This window comes from Atractosteus spatula, chromosome 7, assembly GCF_055471065.1.
Source record: "Atractosteus spatula isolate fAtrSpa1 chromosome 7, fAtrSpa1.hap1, whole genome shotgun sequence".
Lineage (NCBI taxonomy): Eukaryota > Metazoa > Chordata > Actinopteri > Semionotiformes > Lepisosteidae > Atractosteus > Atractosteus spatula.
This window is the reverse complement of record NC_142712.1, coordinates 57,569,176-57,593,484: the sequence shown is the minus strand read 5'-3', so window position 1 is coordinate 57,593,484 and position 24,309 is coordinate 57,569,176. Positions and strand designations below refer to the sequence as shown.

The 24,309-nt window shown below is 37.2% G+C and overlaps 1 protein-coding gene across 1 annotated transcript in view; it reads right to left on the bottom strand.

The window, feature by feature from the left end:
- agbl1 (AGBL carboxypeptidase 1) overlaps positions 1-24,309 on the bottom strand; it is a 178,967-nt gene that overhangs the window by 86,999 nt on the left and 67,659 nt on the right. Inside the window, exon 18 of the mRNA XM_088922306.1 lies at positions 6,955-7,135. Within this exon, the coding sequence (XP_088778432.1) occupies positions 6,955-7,135 (181 nt within the window). The remainder of the gene's footprint in view (positions 1-6,954; positions 7,136-24,309) is intronic.

Genomic DNA, 24,309 nt, shown 5'->3' with positions numbered 1-24,309 from the left:
TTTCTGCACCAGCATTCCTGCTGCACAGAAGCGCAGGTGACTAATTACTCTGTTAATTGAGTTAAAGGGGGCTTTAGGGCAAGATTGTACAAGCCCAAGGTGAACTTTAGACAGAGCACCAGGATTAACACCTCTACCCTTTTAAACAAGTGCAACTGTATGGGATATTAAATGAACCTTGATTTAAGGTCTCTGCCAAAAGACAGCACCTCATACAACACCATGTCAGGGTAGCACAGCTCACAGTAACAACCTGGTTTTCCTCAAAGGGCTCCCACCCCAGTACAGAACAGACTCAGCTTTTCTCAATCCCAGCTTCTTAGATATGATGAGGTCAAGCTACAGTACACGGTGGTAATTCTGCTGTCATAATAAGAAGAAGAATATCAACTATTTTGACTGTTTTTTAGAAAAGGCTATTGAAACTAACCCCCTGGGGTCTCATTGACTCAGTTCTTTTCTCATTTTACTCGAGCCATTGCTGTAAATAACTGCCTTCCCCTGAGTTGGTCCCATGTGCATTTTTTTTTTCTTATATGGGGACTGTTTTGCAAACATGAAAACCTGGTAGCTTCCCCAATAGAGGAGCAAAGAGAGAGAGCCTCTCAGAAGTGTGACGTTTTCTTACACTTTACAAATCCAGCAAGCTGTGTTTTGGAATCCCAGTAGTCAGTCACTGCAGAACATACAGTCTTCAAATGGGAGCATTCACACATAGTGAATATCATCAAACAGGAGACTAAAAATAGCTTATTTTGCTCATGCAGTGCCCTGCAATTTTAATCATAAATCTGTTTTTATTGAACAGAGTGACTATTTGGTGTAATTCATTTTAATGGTGAAGTTTTAAGACAATTATTCAGTATCAGTTTCAAATTTTATTTATTTTGGTTTAAGCATTTCAGAAAATTAACTCTAAAGAACCCCGAAATGGTTTTAAGAGGTTCAGTTAAAGGACTAACCAACGTGTATGCAAGCAAGTACAATTGGTCTTAATCCAAGACATTATACCTCCAAAATTGTTTTTTTTTTACTTTAGTCTGCAGATTATCTGTCGGCTATCAATCAGCTCTGTTTAATTAATCATCATCTTTTAATCCAATTAAGAACAGCCAGTAGATGTCATTTTACATGATCTCCAAATATATTTTATATGGGTGTGTTTTTGGAAATGCCACCTTGTTGCCTCATGAGCATTTCCCTCAGTCATTCTATTAAATAAAAGACCTCCTTTTTTATCACTTTACCATAAGTATACAATGAGGGAAAGAAGTGGGTCAGAGGAGACAGCTAACTGTTCTTGACATCAGTGTCAGTGATGGTTTGCATAAATTTCTGTGTCACGCTATTGTGCCAAGAAATGGATTGGTGCTGGTAAGCAGGCATTGACATATATCATAAAATTGCAATATTGCTAACACATATCAAAAGTGCAGCAGTGCTGCTCTGGCCTTTTTACAAAGGTGATGTAATCACATTGAGATGTGTTCAGCTCAAAATTCTCCTGCAGTTGAAGAGACAGCTTTCCGGTGTAGAAAGAAATATACCCTGTCTGGCAAGACCAGACACATGTATATTGCAGATCACCTGTAAATCATTAATACCCAAACCCTTGGAAAATAACTTTTTGACCACTTCAGCAGGTGACTTGTGCAATGAAAATGCTAACACTCTTCAGTTCTCAAGGAGCACAGTCAGCCATTTCTGACTTAATTCACCCATTTAACTAATATGCTCCAGTTCTTATATTAATGGTATAAGAGTGACCCATAAGACCGGTTAGATTGCTGCTCTCCAGAACTGGGTTTGCCCACTAGGGTATAGTGCTGTGTAGTCAACAGCAGCTATAACTGAATCGCTGTAGTGGGCAGTGTTGAATTAATCACAAAAGTATTACTGTGAATCTTCTTCTTTATGGGTATAAAAATAGTGTTTATTTAACAGAAGTTCAAGAAGGAGGTCAGTTTGTAATCTCACACTTCTTCCCTCGTACATATAAATGCACGCCATCTTATCACAGCTCTCTTTCTCACATCCCAACCCAACCGCACCCTGACAGCTGTCTCCCTGGTTCATTCCTTGTAAGTGAGGAGCAGTTGTGACATCTTTTTCCTTAGCTGAGCAAGTTAATGCAAGAGAAATTATCCCTTTATATATTCATCAGCTCACTGTGTCATCATTAGAATGTGACCAAATTAGAGAATTTAGAGTCATGAGAAATGTGTCTGAGTAGATATTTGCTTGCAGAGATAGTGTCTGTACATGTACGCTACAGTATATCTGCTGTTGGCTGGAAATAGCATTGTACCACTTTAAAACCTGAACATGTTGTCAGCATCATTGTGGAAAGAGGAATAGTAAATGTTAAAATATTCATGAAACCAAATAGAATGCACCATGAGCCTACATGAAAATGCTTCAGTATGTGGTGAAATTGCTTAGAAGATTGGGGAAGGACAAGTATTTATCATGGTAAAATGGTCATTTCTTTGTGGTAGGTCTAAGAAAAAGGTTTTCCAATTGCTTCGTATTTTATCCGTGTGTACTATGATATACTCTGAAGTTGTTTTCTGCTTTCCAGTGGTGTTTTATCTTCCTAAAATGCCAAATATTTCAGTTAAATCGAATCTAAAATTAAAAATTTAATATGTAACTAATCTTATTTCAAAGGATTTACAGTACACTTTAAACTACTACATTTTATTAAATTATTATTATTATTATTGTTGTTGTTGGCCATTTCAGACCATTTTTTTACAATGAATAAATAAATTAGATAAGGAGATTTGTCCATCTTCTATAAACTAAAGGAGCACCTTTTATGCCAGATTTCCCTGGTTGTTGACAGTCCTGCCAGGCTGCCTGATGTGTGCTACTAGCCATGTGGGCAGGTTTAGTCATGCCAAACAGTTACACTAACATCAACAGCATTAACTGATGTACGTTGATGATGTAGTATTGACAACGATACATCCTCAGTACCAGTGTCTTTTTTTAAAGGATGCGATATTGGAATTCAAGAGAATGTAAAGGTTGAAAATGTCCAGTTTCATTGAGATTTTCATAGATTCTAAGCTGATCCCCCAGAGTTTACTTGAAACAAATAAATATGTAATTTATTAGTGAGCAGTCTAATGTAACCCTGCACACTACATTGTAAAAGGGTGTGTGATAAGATTAGCACTTCCATCCATCTCTTCTCTAACAGATTCTTCCCTTTCAGGATCGCAGGGTAACCGGAGCAAGCAACGGGCGCAAGGCAGGGCACACCCTGGATGGGACGCCAGTCCACTGGGGGCACACACACAGACACAAAACTGCACATGCACCCGCTAGGGCCCACTTTCCTTGAAGCCAACTAACCTACTGTCGCGAATGACCCGCTGAGCAAACAGGAAGATGAACCCTATGCAGGACCTTAGGGGGTCTAGAGATGTGGGAGAAGTTCCCAGAAGGAATGAGGGCTAGGCGAGAGAGTAGGATACAGAAACAAAGGCGAGGTAGGAGCTCCGAAGAACGACCAATAAACCCAAAGAGTTTAAATAAATAAAATAAAACCTGCAACTGTGATTACTGTTTGGTATGCATTCTTATAACGTTATAACTGCTTCAATAAATCTATTAAATGTATAAAACATTTATTAAGAGCACCTAAAAATAATATCACCAAATGACTTTTGATGTAATAAAGATCTTTGCATTATTATCTGAGTAGTAGAAATGCATGTAAGAGAATGTAATGAAAAAATGATCATTACAATGTACTGTAAATGCCAATATATGAACTTTGATCTCAAGGCAAAGCTTATAAAGAGCACAAAACGCAATTAGAGATTTGCTGTGCTTTATGAGGTAGGTGGGATTTAAGTATGTAAACTGTAAATCACTTGGGTGCTTCTCTGTGATTTACAGGCACTGTCCCTTCCTTTTGCTCTTTCATTTCAACTGCTCCCAAATTACATGTGTTTTCCCTGGACTCTTCAGAAAACGAGTGTGCAGTGATGCACAGACTAGGTAATCAAAATGTTTTAAAAATCAAAAATACCAAAAAAGCTAAAATCTTGTTCTGAGCTTGGCAATTTAAAATTCATAGCTTAATGTCTTTGAATTTCCCGAAATTGCAGTAAACAAATGTGACCTTTTCAGAAATCATATCATAATTTGAATTTATAAGGTTAGAAACACTTAAGGTACATTTACATATAAATGAAGCTGGGTGTTTACCAATTCGAAGGCCACCTGTGTGCTTAAATGTGGGCTCGAAGTTGTTTATGCCTGTGTGTTATATGTGTAAATCGCAGTTGGAATATAAATATATTAACAACAAAACTCACAAGGTTCTAGAAGTCTTCTTAAAAGTAGTAAAAAAAAAGAATACAATACTGAAACTGCACAACACAGTTTTACAACAAACCTAAAGAACTCAAGAAATATGCACCTGCTTGTGTAGGTCACAAAGTTCTGGACACATTTCTAAAAGCTAAAATGAAAATCATTATTCCAACACTAACAACTGTTTAACCCCCAGGATTCTATCTCTAGCAGTTCTGTTTATCACACAACTTCTATCAACTGAATGCCTTCCAATTTCTCTAATCTACAGCTATCAATTTGTTCTCATGGATGTGAGCAGCAATTGGATGATTTTGGGACAATTTTATATTTTGCTAACTGGGACAAATGTTGAATTTCTCCACTTTGCCTTCAGGGATTCAAATAAGCACAGACATGGGTTATACATCTTACAAAGTAAAAGAACTCTCTGACTCTTCAATACTGGAAACGATTTTGCTCATAATGTGATATTATGCAATTTATCCATTAGAAATAGCTGCCAAGTGAAATCCCTAATTTAGGAAACTCACACAGCCAAGAACACTAATGAAAACATCAGAAACACTGGGACTTCAGAAAAACTAAGATGATTTATTTGCAAGAAAAAAGAACAAAAATGAATTTGGGAAGCAGAGGCTCAGATTGAAAGCACAAACTACAACTTTCTGATGAGGTTAAAAGATAAATATTCTGGGCTCTGGAGAATCCCATGCATGGAACCCACAATCAGCTAAGACCCGAGCTGCTGCTGCTCTCAGAGACAGAGGACATTATCTGTCTCTGCTGGCTGTTATTGATACAATGCTTTGAATGGAGAAAATACTGGTTTCAGTTACCAGAGAGCCACAGCAACTTGCTTCTATCGACAAGTGCGCGTTCCTCCAGTCCAAACAAATAGTATAATATAGTAAGTGAATCTGATCAATTCATTTTCTTCAGGCTCCCTGGCAACCTGGCTCGCAATAATGAAAAGATACTGCGATGTACAGTTTGTATGATACCCTGCTGCCAAAAGGAAATCAGATCTGTGATGGGTAGAGAAAGTGGATTATTGATCATCCTCTGTGAAGAATACACTGTCAATAGAGTAGCACTGCTATTACAGGGATTAAAACTAAAGAGGTTGTATTATACTTCTGTTGCCGGAGTGGCACAAGTTAAGTGAAATGCAATCTGATGAAACAACAGTGTAGACATTTTCTCAATTAAACATTAAGGCCATTAAACCATCAAGCAGTCTTTGAAATACTTTTTCTCTTGGAGACAAATATCTGTAAGCATTAAGATGCCAGTGCTAAGAGGTGGATCTCTATTTGTTATTGTATGAGACAGGGCTGGTGTGGGGTGGCCAATGCATCATTCTGGGTAGTCAAGTTAAACTACACAACTACACTGTTTTTTTCAATCTCTTATTTAGGGTGGAGGTGGGGTCTGGCATCAGGCAGGGAATAGGGTTTATGACACAAAAGGAAACTGTCTGACATTAATTATTAAGTCAATTTATGAGTCTCTAATTGTTTCGGGTGTGGGCGAGAGACTCCCAGCAGGGGTCACTAACAGCTAACTAGTGCTGAGGCCAGTGAAAGATTAATCCTTTCAAATATAATCAAACTCCTTTCAGATAAAACTGTGACATCTGTATATCCCAGAAAATATGGAATTGAGGTAATGTGGGCAGCATGGAGTTCCAATCTAACGATGAGTGGAGGCATGTTCTGTAACTGACTCAGGTGTCAAAATACTTCAGTTTCCTATAACTATATTATAACTATATTATATTATAACTATAACAATATAACTATAACAATATTCCTATATTATTTCCTACAATAAGTCCTTTTGGCTCAATTTAATATTATTTGCATTTTGCAATTAGCAAAATAAATATCATACCAGAAGAAATATTCAAAGCATATTCAAAGTGAAATGGGTCAGCTCGCAGTAGACAGCCAGCTAGAGATTATTTTCGAGTTCCAGTGACATCATGAGTCCAAGCCCACACTGGTGATTGCCAAATATCAGACCTACCAAATCTGTTTAAATGGTTTTCATCACACAAGTTACAATTAATATGTTTTTACATGCTTAGTACCCACAGAGAAGAAAACGGTACAAATGCCAAAAGGCAATGAAAGCGTTACAGAGTCGAGGAAGCCATTTGGTTCTTTAAAGCATGGAAGCTGCTTCAACAAAACACTCAGGCAGATTGTGTTTTTCCCAAAACCTCTTAAGCCACTGTGAAAAGAAATACTCTGTGTGCTCTGTCTTAAAGCTGCTATTCTTAATTTCCACTTGCATCTGCTTGTGCTCTGAATATGACTCAGACTGGAGTATGTGGTCGGTAATAACTAACAACTTGTAGTCAAATCAGTAAACAAGAAACAAGGTTAAGTGAGCAGAGAGGTTAACTCGAATCTGGGTTGGAACATTAGGTTCTGCACCACAGTGGTGCACGTTTGATACTTTGAGACTAGATTGCATTTTAGGCCTTTAATTGTTTAGCAGTTAGAGACACTTATAATATATGGAAGCCTTTGGTTCTGCTTCAGGCTTGGAGACTCCTGACATACGAGCGTAGTTAATTGCAATCATCTTGAAATGAAGTGAGAAGTGACTCACATTCCATTGATGACCCCATCAGGGTTGAGCATAGGGATGATCTTGAAGATGTAAGTCTCGCGCAGGCTCTCTGCCACAGGGTCTGTGCTGCACAGGAACTCCAGAGTGCCCTTCATCACCCAGCTGGCGTTGCTCTCTCCCGGGTGGACCCGAGCTGTCAGCACTATGCAGGGGCGATTACCTGCAGGGGAGAAGTTCAGGCTGAAGTTTATAAACCAGTCATAAAGAGGCAGCCTGCTTTGAGGCCTCTGAGCAGTGCGGCCGCTACAGCATATGGAAGATCTTTCTCAATCGCTCTTCTTCCCAGGAGAGGAATGGCCAGGTTGCAAGTCTTCCTCTGGTGAGGTAGATCAGCCTTTTCCTGTTCAGTCTGCACAACAAGCAAAGCTGTGTTTTGTTTAAAGTAACCAATAGCAGAAAGGTGCTGTTAATTACACAGGATTATGTTTAGAAAACAGAAATCCTGGGAATGAAAATAGCATCAGCGTGTTTGCAAACAGGCCGACCCCTGAAGAATTAAACTTTAAAGGGGAATTCAACATAATCCATCTACAAAGGCTACTTGCTCACGCAACATTCAATGGCAGTTTTCCAGAGAACACAGCTGCTAACCCTGCTGCCCTGGACATATTCCAGTCTAGCTATGCTTCCTCTGCCATGGGCATGGTAGGCAATTCTTCCTTTTCCTGCTTTTTCTACTGTAGACCCGAGATGTTGCGGCAAAGTGGCAGAAGTGCAAGTAAATGTTGCCTCCAACCTGCAAAGATGTTTGTAACCTACATTGGGATTCAGTGTTCAAGGCTGATTCTGATTCTGATTATTATTATTATTAATAATAATATTAATCTGTCTCCTCAGCTCTGTAGGCATCCAAAACATTTCCACAGAACTGCACCTGACAAGAAATACAGTACATCATAATCTCCAGAACGCGTTTTGTAAAAGAGTTTTTTAAAATAGACACTCTCATGGCAGTCAGTACTCATCATCCCATTTCTGTAAGGTATGTTTTAGAAATTATTTCCAGGCCAGATCTTTGAATACTTGCAGAAGCAGATGCTTTAGAGTAAAATGTTAAGGATATGGGATGCAGAACCTGCCCTTTGACTAAGGAATTTAAACTTGGCTAGAAAAAAGAAACGCTTCCTGCTCTTGCTCATTTTACTGTTAAGAATATAAGAATATAACTGTGTTTTTTCTTAAATCACGTAGAGAAAACCTAAAACAAAAAGAGAGCTAAGTTTTATCTCTTTTTGTAAATAAGTATTTTTTCTTAGTCTTAATTGCACTCATACATACAGTAGCTTCCATTTTCAAGGGGTTTAATTTTGTTGGTGAGCTTGAAGTTGTCCGAGATTACTTACAGTAATTATGTTTGACGGTTTTGAATCCATGAGTCAAGTCACTTCAAAATGTTTACCATTTCAAAATGTTTGAATGTTTAATATTTTCTCTTTGCTTGCATGAAAATATCTGCAGTTCTCTTGAACTTCAAACATTTTCCAGAGTAGTCATATCATTTTATATAGTGATGACCAAAATTGAAAACAACTAAATGAAATATAAATACAGTTGGTACTGTGTTTTTTTTTATTATGGCTACTTTTGTTTTAAATCCAAGACACGTATAATAGGATTTTTGTGCTGACAAACAAATTTTAGAGCTGTCTGTAGACAGTATATAATGCATTTGATAATTTCTTAACTTTGTCATATTTGTTTTTCTATGTACCTGTAGCTGCCAACAATTTCCTATGAAGTTTTATGAGCATGTGTCTAACTAAAATAAATATACAAAAATGAATCTGGGCTATCATATCTTTTTTGTTCAAATCTCCTCAACCTTTTTATGGTTTAACATATATTTTATGGAAAGAAAAAGACCACACCACACTAAAAGAATACAAAAATAATAAAAAAAAACCTATTGAAGAGCATTTGAAGTTAGTTTCGGTAATGTTTCACATTTTGCCCTCCACACACAAAATGATGCACGCTGCTAAATGGAGGAAATAATCTTGATAAATATGAACCCTAGGTGCTGTTAGCTGTGCTAACTCTCCCTACAGCAATCTGGGGTCTTCAGACAAACTCATCACCTTCACAGCAACCACTGCCCTCCCACGCATTGCTCATTTTCTGTTCTCTTCAATGTGTGACCCTCTTCTGCTCATGAGAAGCTGAACTTCTCCTCCCCAGCTGCAATATTCATCATCTCTCGAAAAGTCCCATCTCAAGAGAATCCTCACACACAATCATAGTTTCCCTTAGCGGTAGTAAAAAATGAATTCAAGCTTTACTGAATTTCAATTTTTCCTTTGCTTAATGAATTTTATTAGTCTCTTTTTCCCATTTCAGCCTACACAAATACCTTACACCGTTTAAAAGATAATATTTCCTTGAAGATTTGCTCCCAGTAAATGTGCATCTCTTTATTCTAAACCCCATAATACAAAAAATACCTTGACCCCTCCTTCTTTTATAAAATTGAAAAAACAAATGAGTATTAATAGAAGTACACTGGAAAATCTATCCTGTACTATATCTACATATGCAAAGAAATCAGTCCTAATCAGCATATTAAGATATACTGTAAAAGGACTGAAATTAAAATGGGTAATGTACTATTTTCCCTGTTTGAACTGGTTGGAATGTGTGGGGATCTGATCTGAATGAAGAACATCACACACACACACCCACTGACACAGTCACACATTTTCCTCAAATCGGAATATAAATTATCAATTTTTCCAAGCTACAGCAGTTCCCCTTGAAGGAAAATGAAATTCCACCCTCCAGCTTTATAAGATATTCATCACTCTCATTTTTAACTACAAAATGCTTTCTTGAAAGATACAGTACTTGTTGGTTTGCTGTTGTTTTTGTGTTTATTTTTTCTAAGCAATTATATTTTTTATCTAGTCAGGCACAGACTGCATTTTGAACTAACTATACCCTTTCTTTCCATTTTTAAATAGATAACCAAAACACACTTCAACTACAGCTGCATGGATTGTCATAAAAATATTTCTATATGAAATTCTTTTTAATTCAATTTCAAGCAGAAACAAAATAATTGCTATTAAAAAACATATGAAATGAAACATTCAGTCAGTAAAAGATGCAAAGAAGTGAAAAAAGGCAGCTCCCGTAAACACCTGCTTTCAAATCAAACGATAGCTTTTCTTAGGTGTGTATGTTTTGGATGTTCGTTGCTGCCCCTGCTGTCTTGATTTCTCATGGTTTATTAAGTGAAAATATTGTTGCTGAAAATCCTGGAATGTTGTCGTGGCCACACAAATCATTGGTTTTATTTTAGGAATAGTATTACTATGCCTCACATGCCACTAGTTTATAACAGGAAGGGGATCACAGCCACCAATGGTAAAACACAAGTGGCTTTTTGGACGTTTGAGACGGCCATTGTAACCAAATTTCACGGAATCATCGATCAGTGTTTTACACTAATCATATTATTGGTTTAGTGAAACTTCACTTTCATGTACAGTATGAAGACCCAAAGCACCTCCAAATTTATGAGATGGGTCTAATGGCCTCATCTTATTTTTAAACTTTCCTATGTTCTTAAGAAATGTTTAATTATTTGTTTTTCAATCACTTACAATCACTTAAGATGGCTTTGCAAAGAGAACAAATAAAGGATATGTGTTCTCTAAATAACATTCAGCTGCTGTACTGAACAGCTACATAACAAAATGTTTTAATTAGTAAATTAAGCCTCTCTCCAAGAATCACTACAATCCTAAAACCATTCAAACAGAACACCAATATACATTTATTCCAATTAATAAATATTTTGTAGAAATACATCTAGTTCAGCTTATTACTCAAACCCAAAAGCCTGGCTTTCATGCTGCAGAAAGCTATTTGTTTGTTCCACTGTTTCCATTTTCATCCACCCCCAGAATGACATTAAATACATCAACTAACTAGAAAAAAAGCATCTTCAAAAAGCCTGCAGAAACTCGTTACCAAAGGATCAATGCAAACACCAGAAAAAAATCATTTTTCTTCTTCTTCCCTCTCTAGCCTGAATGGTTGTGGAGACAACTATTGCCAGATTAAATTAAATTTTTAATGTGCTCTTGATATGAAATAAATGTTTCTCTGTTTTCTAAACATTGCTTTTCTAAAGAAAGGAGGGAATAATCCCACCTGAAAAGAGTACCACTACGTGGAGAAATGTTTTAATTCCTTTTTCAGATAAGGAATCTGAAATCCACAATGCACAATTACTGTAATGCATGCAGCTCCTCTACATCAGATTATAAAGAAGGAATTTTAAATATGCTTACATTCTCCAAGTGTTTGTCGGTATGCATTAATAAATCAGTAAGAAAGGGAGAAGAAAGAAAATGGGTAATACCCAAGCAGTTTGAAATAATAATTTCATTTTGCAACATATTTTGAAGTCAAACCATGCTTTGGTTTTCTTAGCGTTGTCTAGACTGTGGTTGATTGTTTATCTAGTCTCGGGGGGATTAAGTAATTCATTTTTTTATTATAACATGTTTCTAAGGAATAATATGATAAAATATTCAAAGAAAAACTCCTACTTACATAAAGTTCGCTTTAACAAACTTAGTAGAGCATACAGTGGCACAGCAAAATATGAAGTTGTCAGGTATGAAAATGGAGTACATGGTGAAATGGAAATATAGTCCTCCCGAAACAAAGATTTTAAAACAGAGATCCTTGAACTTAACTTATTAAAACTGACATATTGTTCCGTTTAACATATGGAGTTTTTAAACATAAATTCTGGAGGAAGGCAAATTTTAATCTTACACTTACGCACAGATGAGTACCTTTGGTAAGGATCTTGTCTCGCACTTTATTCTTCTACCTTTCTACACCCTTGCAACTGCCTCCCTGGTTCATTCCTCACAAGTGAGGGGTTTTGTCATCCTCAGCCTTGTGACCAGGTTGTTATATCCTCAACCAGGCAACACCAAATATATAAAAAAATAAAATATATCCTTATCAATGTTGTCTTTTTAGAATAATTAGAATTTGATTGAACTACTGAAATACTTTTAATGTTCTGAAACTTTATTTTAACTGACAGTAGGAAAAACAGCCTGTAATGATTACTACTAAAGAGAAACATTTCAGTAAAAAGAATACTTAGATTAATATGATGTAATCTGGGAAGGTTTTTAAAATTGCAGTCTTAAATGTATATCAGTAATAAGTTGATCCTTTCTTTATTAATTGTGAATTTACAACATTTTAGATCTAATGTTTTTTTTCCCTTATATTGTATATGCAGTATTTTCTACACATTGTAGCAAAAAAAAACTAGAACATCACATCACTGAGCCTGGCGAGATGGAAAATGCTTTTTAATTTCAATTTTTGAAGCATCCTGACACCAGAATCATGGCAAGGTCAATCTTCTTTTGTTTTCTAGCTTCATACAGATGTATTACCATATAGATTTTCAAACACATCAAGTTTTAAAGCTCTGTACTTTTGCCCTTTATTAAAGTAGCTTAATAAAAGTGAAAAGCCCAGACATTCTTTAAAAAATTCTTATGAACATAGGCACTGCCAATTCACCCAGGATTAAAAATACAAAAGAGGCAAAAATTTCGCTGGTTTTGATGTCCTCTAAACAAAGCAGAGGATCTTCTCAGAAAATTACCTACTGTATGGTAAAAAAAAAACAATTTTCACAGGGCTAAATTTCAAAACAAACTCGAATTAAGAATTGTCCGTGCGGCACCATGAGTGTGACCATTAGCACATGTTAAGATTCAGGTGCATTAAGGAATACAAATGTCTCTTTTACAGGAGCTAGAATTACTCATTTGTGAATGCCACAGCAAAGATGATGATGTTTAGAGCCAGACTGGTTTCTCTTTGTAGTGTCATTGTGTGTTGCTCTCATCACAGTCATATTTGCATTTGCATTAATCATTTACGACTATGCTCTAGATTATTTCCATGCCCTGTGCTGATTCTGTTACAGTTTGCAAACAGGGGAAATTCAGACATACACTACTGTAAGTACCGATACTATTAGTAGATTTAATGCTATGCTAGTAAGCCACTATAAAACCTTTACACTGGCTCCCACGTGGCTCAACCAGAACAGTACAGACTGATCCCTACATTCCAGACCTGGGTCATGGTCATGTCACTGGACAATGGGAACTGGGATTGCGCTTGAAGGTAAAAGGAATTCCGAGGAAGGAATTGGTAAAAGTCTCTTGACACTAGTGACTTGTCAGGTGTTACCCTATGAGAGATCCTTCAGTTGGCACTCTCTCCTTTCAGCTCCTTCAGCTGTGTACCTCACAATGCTTCAAGGGGATCAACAGCTGGGCATGTTGGTAGAGGTTATACAGTATGTGTAGATATCTCATTCGCTCCAGAGCAGGTCAGGACTCCTTGATGAAGAGCCGAGTCTTGAAATAAATGGCGTTCCTACTGCGTGTAGGTATATTAAAAAGACAATGGAGTTTTGTTTAATATGTTGTTTCACTTGTCATACAGATTGCCCATACTGAACAGACATCGTGAAAAGGAAAAGGAATTTAAGGACACAAAGACTACAGCAAAATGGAAACCATTCCCCCAAGCTGTGCCACACCACAGTCACTGGCGACACCTGTCTGACTCCCCACTTCATGTATGAGCAGACATGTTTCCTCGGCTCTGCGCTGCCCTGAGGCGTCGCTTGTGTGCTGTGGAGTACGAGCGATTGCCAAGGGATGTGGGTGTCTGTGTGGTATGTTTCTGCAGCGCAGAAAAATGAGGTCCGCAGTTCTCTTGAAGATCCCACGCATGGCAGGAGAGTAAGCCATATTACAGTGAAGCCTCAAAAAATGGCAAAAATGCAGATTCCACATTCAGCATATTCATTGCAGAGACATGTGCAATGCCAGAGTGCCACTAGCAGGGCAGCTGTTAAATTACAGTACATTTGATTTCAACAATAAGATAATTCAAATTAATTAAAAATAAAATACTTTTTAATTTCATACAGCTTTCGGGCTTTCTCTGTAAACTCAATCCCTGCTGTAGAAACCCAACTTATAGAAAGTTATGGAGTGGCCATGTGGAGGGTTTTTCCTGCAGATGTTTGTGACGATGGTGCACATGCCTGTTGTGTGCTCACAAGCTCGCAGGCCCAGACAAACTATTAAAATTTTAATGATGTTAATGATAATATATTCAGGGAAAACCAACATCCTCTAGCCTGCCCTTTTCTGCATTTATTTGCCTGTTCATTTAACAAGGGGAGCATTCTTCTACCACCCGATTCATTTAATGATATCAATGTGTTTGCAGGGCTCTTCATTCACAAAGTATGAGCCCTGCAGAAAACAGTTACTTTAAAAACAGCCGAAATGGATTGCTAGTTTTCCTTTTAGCCCGACACATTGTGAGAGTGTCATACTGTATCTTTTATTATTATACACCCTTAAACTGTGTTGCCTTGGCAGCAATAAAAGTGGTGCCTTTGGTTTATGCCAGAGACGTATTAGAGACACAGTGTTGCACAGCAACACCAGATCTGAGAGAGCGCGTTCTGGGGCTGAGTTGGTAATGAGCCTGTGTTACATTTTGTGTGTTCCCACCAGTGTAAATTATTCTGTTGATGAATGTCTTATTAATGCCACTCAGCTGCATCGTGCACATGTGCGTTCATTACATTACAAGCAATTATGTGGCGCTGGACACTTTGTGTCTTTTCACACAAGAGTCTCTGTGATGAAGTGGCTCACTTCGGTCCCCAGTGGTTATTTTCCAAACACATTAACGGCCAGTAACTGTGACATCTCAAAGGCCAGGATAAAAAAGCAGGCCCCGGCAGACAGTTCAAGAGAACGGAAAAAAACAGCTCAGCTTTAGAGAATTTTACATCTTCCCTGGGACTGTTTGTACAACTTGACCTAAAAAGACAACAAAACATCACTAACAAGATACTGTAGGTTTTCACCTACTTTGATTAACTGGTACACGGGTGTAGTCAGCTTAGAATTATTGTCAATTCAAGGTGATTTACAAGTGGGTGTACCTGCAACAAACCTCTGCAGCATAAATTGTATTTTACAAAGAAGGTTTTGCAGCATTCTTGTAGTACCTCTATCTATTATCTAGCCATCCCTCAGCAATTTTACACAGTGAGGCAAAGGAAAAAAAATTCAAGCAGGTATAATAAGCACAGTTTAAAACTTGAAATACATTTTGACATTTACATTGATTTGAGGCAAAAAAATAAAAAATAAAAAAGCTTAAGAACCTATTTGTTAGAATAAATTCTTACATTTCTGTTAGATCATAAATCAAAAAGTCTTCACGCTGAGGAAACGCTTTTTCATTAAATGAGACGAGTGAGACTAGACTGCAAAGGTTTTTATAGAGCTGTTGCAGAGAGATCAGAAAGACATTTGCTGCTGTTTGTAACCTCAATATTGCCATCGTCTTGCATTATTCTCATTCAAATAATGCACACCCGCTTCTGTTCTCCAGCATAACATCTCCTGGGACCCCCCCTTGAAATCGGAAGGTTTCATCTTAGTGAAGCTTTCTGGGGATTACCTCACTAAACAAACAAATAGAATGTGAGTACATTCCCATCATCATCTAAGGGCACATTGTACTGTAAAATTGCTCCCTAAATGTTCTTGTTACCAGACTGCTGCCAGCCTAATTTTCTACAGTCTCGTCTTAGAAATGCTCTGCTCAACTATATTCAGAAAGCTTAATTGGCTTCCATTAGTAGCTACTGTGCAAATGTGCAACTAAACTCCTGCGCCACTTCTTACTTCATGATGCCGGTAACAAGAGCACTAATGCTTCAAGTGCCTCCCCTACCCTGTTCAGCACCCAAACAGGCATGACTAAGAAAGGACCAGAGAAAGTCAGACAAATTCACCAAACAGACATTTAGAAATATTGACTTCTCCACCTGGAACACTTACATTTATTTTTTTCATCTGCTAACATCCATTATGTCCATTGCCCCAACCTGGCTCACAGAGCAGCATGACAAACAGGGGTACATCCGGCACATTAACTTTCAGACACCCCACACTGCATGCACTTCTCAGGGCAGGTACTGTGGTAGGCCACTGTCACATGGTGACACATGTACAGCTGAAGAAAACGAAGCATTCTGGGGATGTCTGCTTTTCATCACTTCACGGTTAATGATTCTAACCCAGATACTGTATAGTTTATCAATCCAATCAATGAATCGTTGAATAAAAGCACAATCAGACATCTGAACTATCAGGCTAGGAGAGAATGAAAAATTGGTGGATTCAACACATTTCTTTCCTGTACTTTCCCGCTATAATAAGTAAATCAATCCCCTGGCAAAATAAAATGTGCACCTCTTTATATGGGGAGTGATGGCCGTCTCAATGCCAAAGTATGAAAACACAGGGGAGTCGCAGGCACCGTCTGCACAGTATGCTGGATAAATCGGCTCATCTGAAGGCTTTGCCATGGCTTATTCTACTTTAATTTCACGGCACCAAATCTCCCTCTGTCCAATATAAGAGCAGCTTTTTTGCATTTCTCTTTGTTCTTCTTTTCTCCCAACACACCCTTTATTAACCTGCTTTCACTTGAACCTGAAACTTTTCCAGTCCTTTCGCATGGCTGGTAATGAAACCTACCCGCATACAAAAAATATATTTCCTTTAATATTGCTTTGCACTAGGCCTAATATTGATCATGATCAATGTGTTGTTAGTGTGGTAATGTGCAGGGTGTTGATCTAACCGTCCTTCATGTTGTGGGGCCATTCCTGATGCTGAAGAATGAGATATTTGGACAGCTGAGGCATTGGATTAAACAGCCCACAAACTGGGTTTACCTAGATTACAGCACTATTTGAGTGGAGATCAGATGGCTGGACAATTTATCAGACTGTCACCCTTAATTTATGAGACTGCAATAATCACAATTCACGGCACCATACGTAATGACAGCAAGTGACAGAACAATATTACAGAAGATCTGACAGAACTAACAAGTTCTTCAGCGAGAGAGCTGTACAGCCTAAACCGATCTCCTTCAGTTTCCTCCTGTCAGGTATTGGGCACTGAAAGGAACAGTGCTTAAGGTCAAGGCTCTGAATGCACTCCAACTGTAAAAATCGCTTTCAAAATAATAACTTGTGCATTACATGCTCTTTGTTGTTTTCTTAATAAATTATAGTTTTTTTAAGCTTTTGCTTATTTCTCCAAAATACAGGTTTAATTATAAATTTGAGATTTTTCTCAAAAGACTCTAAATATTTGTCATCTTAGTTTTGGTTACATCCAAAAGGTTCCGAGGTAGCAGTGTGGGGCATATTATGCATTAAAAGAATCAAAGCTGTACCAGTCATAGCATGTTAAGGCTAAAAACTGAGTTATCATCAGTTAAGTTTCTTAAACTTTCAAGTACTGCCCTGTTGTTATAAAATACTCTATTCATTACATATTTACAGTAAATGTGATTGTTTGTCTACTTAAGAATAAACATCCTTAGATACACGTTTTAAAAATTAAAGCTGACAACATACTGTAGCACTAATGACATTTAAATGTAAAAAAATGTATTTTTTAGAACAATGAATGAGATAAATACATTTCACAAAAATAAGACTGAAGAATCATTATTCAAATGTGCAATATAAAGATGTATAATCATCTGCACTGTAGCGTTAGAATGACACAAGACAAAAAAAATAAAACAATGTTAAATGCAGCAATTAAAGATTTCAATCTTCCTGAGAAACACAGTTACAATTCTTTAAAAACTTGTGTTGTCACAATATCTCAAATTAGTTTAGAGAGTTTTTGTGGAATGTTGGGTCAATTAAGATGTTTCACAACTTAAATTGATTATATTTTTTAAGTTAAATGCATCCTAGTTTTGAAGTAGTCACAGGCAACAGCACTTTGTAGAAGTATTTTGTCACGGACCAGAACCCAATCAGGGCTGATTCTGATCAGTACTGGGACAGATGGCCTCACTAAACGATATCTGTTGATATTGAATCTTTTCAGAGAATTAATTATGAAAGCCAGACATTATAATTTATTACACTTGCCTCAATGGGTGTATTGTGTGCTGGGCATGATATGGATGTAGTGAACATATTGACCGCCCTGGCACTATACAGTAAAATATAAATTATCATCATCATTTTTTTTTGCTAGTTTAACTCAACACAATAAAAGATCCCAATAAAAATGTTCCAAAGGTTACAGGCCTTGAGAGAAAGTGTGATAAAGCTTGATCATTAAATATTTCAGATAGGCTATTTAGACATACATTATTTCAGGATATACCCAGATATTTGATTTACTGTACCAGCAAGCTGTGCCAGGGGCATAAATAGGGCATTAAAGACAGTCCCCCACCTTGCAGTTTAAACAATATCCCATATCTACAACAGACTAGACTTAATTAGCCAATACATCCCAAATTATAATTTTCTAGCTTCCCAAGATGACCAGAGCTACCATCCACCTGATTCAAATGTCAGAAACTGCGGCAAAAGACACTAAACAGCCACGTCTGTATCCCGCAAAGAACAAAGCTAGCCTCAAGCAACAGAAAGCAATCTCATTCTCTCCTCTAATTCCTAGCTGCACATGCAAATAGGGTCTAATTAGTACAAATCAGAAATGTCCATTTCTAATTATAAGATGAATTTGCCCTGCGAAGCTTGCAAAAATACAGCTTTAATTTCCAATTTATTAATTAAAAACTTTCCAGTGCAATTAACTTGAGCTCATTTCTTCATATGCTAATTAGCCACCATAATCCCATTTAGCATGACAGTTTGGCTAAAGGGATCCCAAATAAAGGAACTCAGAACTGGAGTGTTCAACAAGAAATAGTTTACTCTTGGAGGTTAAACAGACAATATAAGGTCTCAAAGATATTTGCTACTATGGCTCAGACTGAATAAAAAAAATTTGATCTAACCTCCAGTCACAAATGATGAACTCCATGCTTATTGTCCACTTTTTGTTTGCTACAGGCGCCTTACTTGAACTGAATCTATAATTTGCAGCAGTCTGGTAGTTGAATGCTTGAATTGACTCCAGGTCTTGTTGAAGTGAATGGGGTGCACTCTTGACTCTGTCAACAATAAACCTAAATTATTTCCTTCTTCTTGTAAAAAATGTTAAATGTTCTTAGGATTGGAAAAATCTAACAAAGGCTTCAAAAGGTAGGGATAGTTGGAACACTTACAAAGAAGTGCTTTGAACTTTTTGTAAGACTCTGAAATTACTAATTGTCATTTGGCTTCACTGCTATGACAACCCTACCATACCATCATAAAATGGGGGAACACCAGGTCTTTTATCTAAAATATCCCCGTCAGAGCCAGCTGCCATTATACAAGCTGAAAGCTCCGCCGTGCCTATTTCTCTCACACCCTGCCAAACCCAAGCCCATTCAATCTTGGATGCTCATTGCAATTGTGTGCAAGTTGTCTCTTGTGATACCCTGATTACTGTAAGATAATTATAAAGCCCAGCCTCAACCCATGACAAGCATCTGGAGTGTAGGGCACAACCCGAGCTTCTATCCTGGTTGAGCTGCTCTGCAATCCTTCAATGGAATCTTGAGATGCGGCCTAATGAATGTTACTTTATTTAAACCAGAGTAGTTCTGGGTACAACAAATGAAAATGACCTGGTTCTGTTTTTACAGGATCTAGTAGAAGCAATATACGAATATGTTAGCTGTATCTTGCTCTTTAAATCTGCAGGATTGTGCAATGTACTGTACTTCTAAGTAAATGCAATTTTAGCATGATTTTAGCAGTTTTTCTATGCTACTTTTGTACTAGTATGCATGCTATTTGTATGTTTACTATGTAGAATACATACTGTTTTTTTTCTGTGTAGTCCGAACATGAAAACCAGTCATTTTACTGTTTGATAGTTAATCCTGAATAACTCTGCCCTCCAAATGTTAAGTATGACAATGCAACCATAAAAGGTATTGTAGGCTATTATTCTCTATATAAACTGATAAAGTGGTAGAATGAGCATACAGTACATTCACATACAATACACAAGAAAAGAGAAAGCAAGAAAAAGTATTACATATATTTCTAAATTGTTTGTAACCACCAGCAGAGTTCTTTAACATACAGCAGAAAAGTGAAAAATACTTTTATTAGCTATTTTGTGAATGAGAATAAATGCAATTCTCAAGGTTTTCTCCTAGCTTCACTGCTGGCATCATTCTGTGAGGGACAGAGAGAACCTGCAGAAGAGGCTCAATCACCTTGTGTGATTCCAGTCCCATTATCTTTTAGTAATGTATCTGGAATGGGCTATTTTAGCAATGGACTATGGAAGTTGTGAGACCTATATAGAGTTCCAGGAACTTTGAGGCTGTATTGTAGCATTTAATTCACCCATTTGGCAAGTGAACAGATGGTACAGCATCATATCACAGTCTCCTCTGTAAAGTAAGATGCTTTTTTTTTTAATTGCAGAAGAGCAAACAGAAACCTAGAGCTATGCAATGTGGAAAAAAAATGTTTTTGCACACCTTTTTAATATAAAACCACCTGGTTTGAATCAGGTGCTTGGCAACAGGTACAGTACAGTTCCTACACTAGAAGTGTGTTGTTGTACTTGTCTTGCATCCTCTTACTCAGAATTAAAAACATTTTCAAGATAACAGATAACGTTTTCTATCAGTTCAAACAGAATTTGTGTTTAAGATGTATATTAAATTAACTCCCCATCTATGGAACACTGGGACACTATTCTACATATACAAACACATCAATTGGAGGAGCCTGAGATTTATTTATTTGACACTTCCCATCAAGCTTCTTTCTATGGATCCTGGGTGTCCTGAGAGCTACAGTACAAGGTTTCTGGGTTTGCTCCAGACTAAGTGCTTAAGTATATAATTCAACTTATTATTCACAGGATCTTACCGTGGTCTTTAGAAGGTGATGGCTATAAGAGAACAAGACTGCAGGTACAATACCTCAATTACTGGAGTGCTGCGTCTCTGAGTCAGTGTATAGCACCATAGATAGGGAGTATCTTCCCATAGCTCTCTGTGTAATTTGGTGATTCGTGTTTTTTTCCACTTAACATAAACTTCCATTTGTGTTCATGGGTCCCTGAGTTACTGATGATCATGATTTCAAGAATGTTAGAAGAGCTCACTTTGTTAGTATTAAAAATTTTAAACCAAACTCTTATGTGGTGTAAATGTAACCAAATCAGGAACAAAGAAAAGTACATGGAAACTTGAGTCAGATATTCAGGTTTATTTCCTTGGGGATCACCTGAAGCCACACTTAGAACATTAATTCTAATTCAGTATCTGACCCCTTAATATACCTATTTAATCCTGACTCTTCAATCCCCTTTAAACACGTCCACACATATTTGTAGTTCTTCCAGTTCGGTCGCAGTCTCTAGCCCTGCATAATAACTTTTTTGCCTACATCTTGATTTGCATGAAAGTCATTAAAAATGAAGATTAGAAATGTGAAAAAATCCAACCACAGGATTTCCATCTTTTCAGCTAATGAATACTAGATAGGAATCTATTTTCCCCAAGGAAAACTATCGCTCTTTTAACACCACAGCTTCCAGGTACAGTCACCAAACTGTAATGCAACCTTATGGCATTAATAAACTGGAATCTAACTGACTCTTTACTTACAGAACCCCAGTTTATCTTCACTGTCACACCAATTTTTGTCTTTTCAAAAAATGTTTTCCACCCTTCTGTTCTTTTAGGCAGGGTTTCTACCCAACCAGCGAGGAAACATACTAGTGTGTTACCATGAGCCTTTCATCAGTTCACCCTCCCACTGCAATGCAAACAGCTTGAATTATTATAATCTACAGTCAATTATGCATGACCTATACTGCATTATTAATCAATTATCAGGTTTTAAGTTATGTTTAATGTGTTTTTGATGATTTGAGCTGTAGACAGCCAAGTAACATTGATTTAATTAGTGAACTTAATTAAATTGGGTCACAAAAATTCCAGGATCATTATTTGCCAGATCTTTTGTTCAGTGCTAAACAAGTGATTTGAGGGTGAAATGGGATTAGAAGTCAGGAAAATATGTTTCTCTTGGCTGGTCCACTGCAGCCTCAGTGTTAATTGATGTTAAATCTCCAGAAACAAGCATTGCTTTAGTGTCTCATACAGTATGTATTTCAGTCTCAGAGGATGAGGTTATATTTAATATTCATATGGACCTTTTCCTTAGTTAGAAGAGAGCTGTTTGTGACCTTAATGAGAAAAGAATATTCATTATTGAACAGACGCAGCAGTTAATGGTGTAGTTTAAATCTAATACCACAGATTATATTAAATACCATACCAGATGCCTATGGTATGGTGATTCACATAAAGCACCTTGATATTTGCTGAAAAGAGATGGTCTTGCTGAAGAAGTACATCTAATACTGTCCCTGTACATTGAGACAACAGTTCTCTCTAATATACCTCCTGGGTATGGGAAACCCAAAGAAATTGAACAAATTTTAGCTCAGGCAGGCACTTAAACCCGGATATTGCATAAATGTGTCACCACATCAGATACAACAGATACATTTGACAGGACTTTGTTTGTTAGATGCAACGTCAATATCTTGCCACCTTCACCATCTTATCAACAGCATCTACCTGCATGTTTGCTTGGTCAGACAGGGACAGTGGAAGCAACACTGACCACCAGTCAGAGAATAGTGGCTACCTAATGACAAAGGGTGACACCAGACACCAAATTATTCAGTATACATGATAGCAATAGCTACAAAATGACATGTACTCTAATGTGTCTGGTCTATGTCCTAGAAAATACCGAATCCCTTGCTCTCCCGATTGCACAAATGGTACCATTATTAATGTGCAAACTTGAGTTTCCATCAAACTGTCAATAATAGTTTGGCACTATTAATTATACGCTGGTAAAGATCAGTCTCCTGTCATTTCTAAAAGCCTACAACTTCTTAATTTATCATCACTATTATGACATTTATTTATGGAACTATCATTAGGGACCCTTACACATCCATTAAGAACAGTGATATAAATCTCTTGTCTATTTTATACAGTACTTGGCTCAGGGGGTTGAGCGCAGGGTTCCATCCCTCACTGGAATGTCTACCACTTTAACTGAGAAGCGAGATATCAGAGCCCCTGAAAAGCCAAATGAACAATAGCAACTACCTGTATATGCTCGTATCATGGGAAAGTTTATTAAGAGGAATGCATGATCTGTCACATCTGGTAGAGCAGCTCATCATCTTTACACATTAATCTGCAAAAAGCTTAACATTCGGAAGGCCTTCTGTCCTTAATTTACAAATGAAGAGTTTTGTCTCAACATAAAACGCTTTTTAAAAGGAGAGGGAGTTCTCTCATGGTGTATCCTGCCTTGCGCCCTTTGCTTGCTGATATAGGCTCCAGCTCCCCCAAGACCCTGAATTGGAAGAAGCAGCTAGAAAATGAAGGGAGGGATGGTTGAATAAAAGGGAAAGAAGTACACTATTTCCAAACTGCCAGGATTAGAAATGAGTGGATTAAATTAAACTTATTCACACTGTTCTAAGATTGTAGTGAGTAATTAACTTCCATCATAGTAGTCTCTTTAATGCTTCACTTCGATTCAATTTATCTCCTTTTAAAAGTCTAGATCCTGATGTTCACTACCTCATATCTGCTAGGCATAAAGTCCAAACACACCATGCTTTCCAAAGTATGTCAGTATATGGCTCTCTGTATGTTGCTTTGAGGGTACAGAATGACCATATTTAGAACTAATTTAGAGGATTGAATTCCCAGAGGTCCTTATACTGTACTGTATATAGTTCCACATGGCACTTTAATATCATAAAAAGGGAACAGCACCTCTGAGAATTAAAGAATGGTTTTGAGGGGCCAGATAACTTATAAAAGCTATAACAAGCACAGATGAAGTGCTGATTGGCTAGGGAACTTTTACTTAAAATGTATAAAATGGGATCAAGCAGCAAAATTAAAAAGAGAAATTGAAAGGCTCAAAAGTACATTGCCAAAGGTCTGCAATTTTAAATGGTCTATTATTTAAATAGTAAAATAAAAATCCCATAAAACCTTTCAAAAGTTTTCAGTCTGCAATTCTGCAGTTTGCACAAGGATTTATTTGCACATAACTTGCATTATGAATTCCCAGTTTCTAAAGTCTGCATATACAGTATTACTATACACACACACATTAAAATGTAACAGATGACTATTGGAACCAATGGCATTTGTTGCATTTTCCATGCCTCTCAATATAGAATACTTTTTATCCACTTTTGTGAATGAACTTTATTCTCT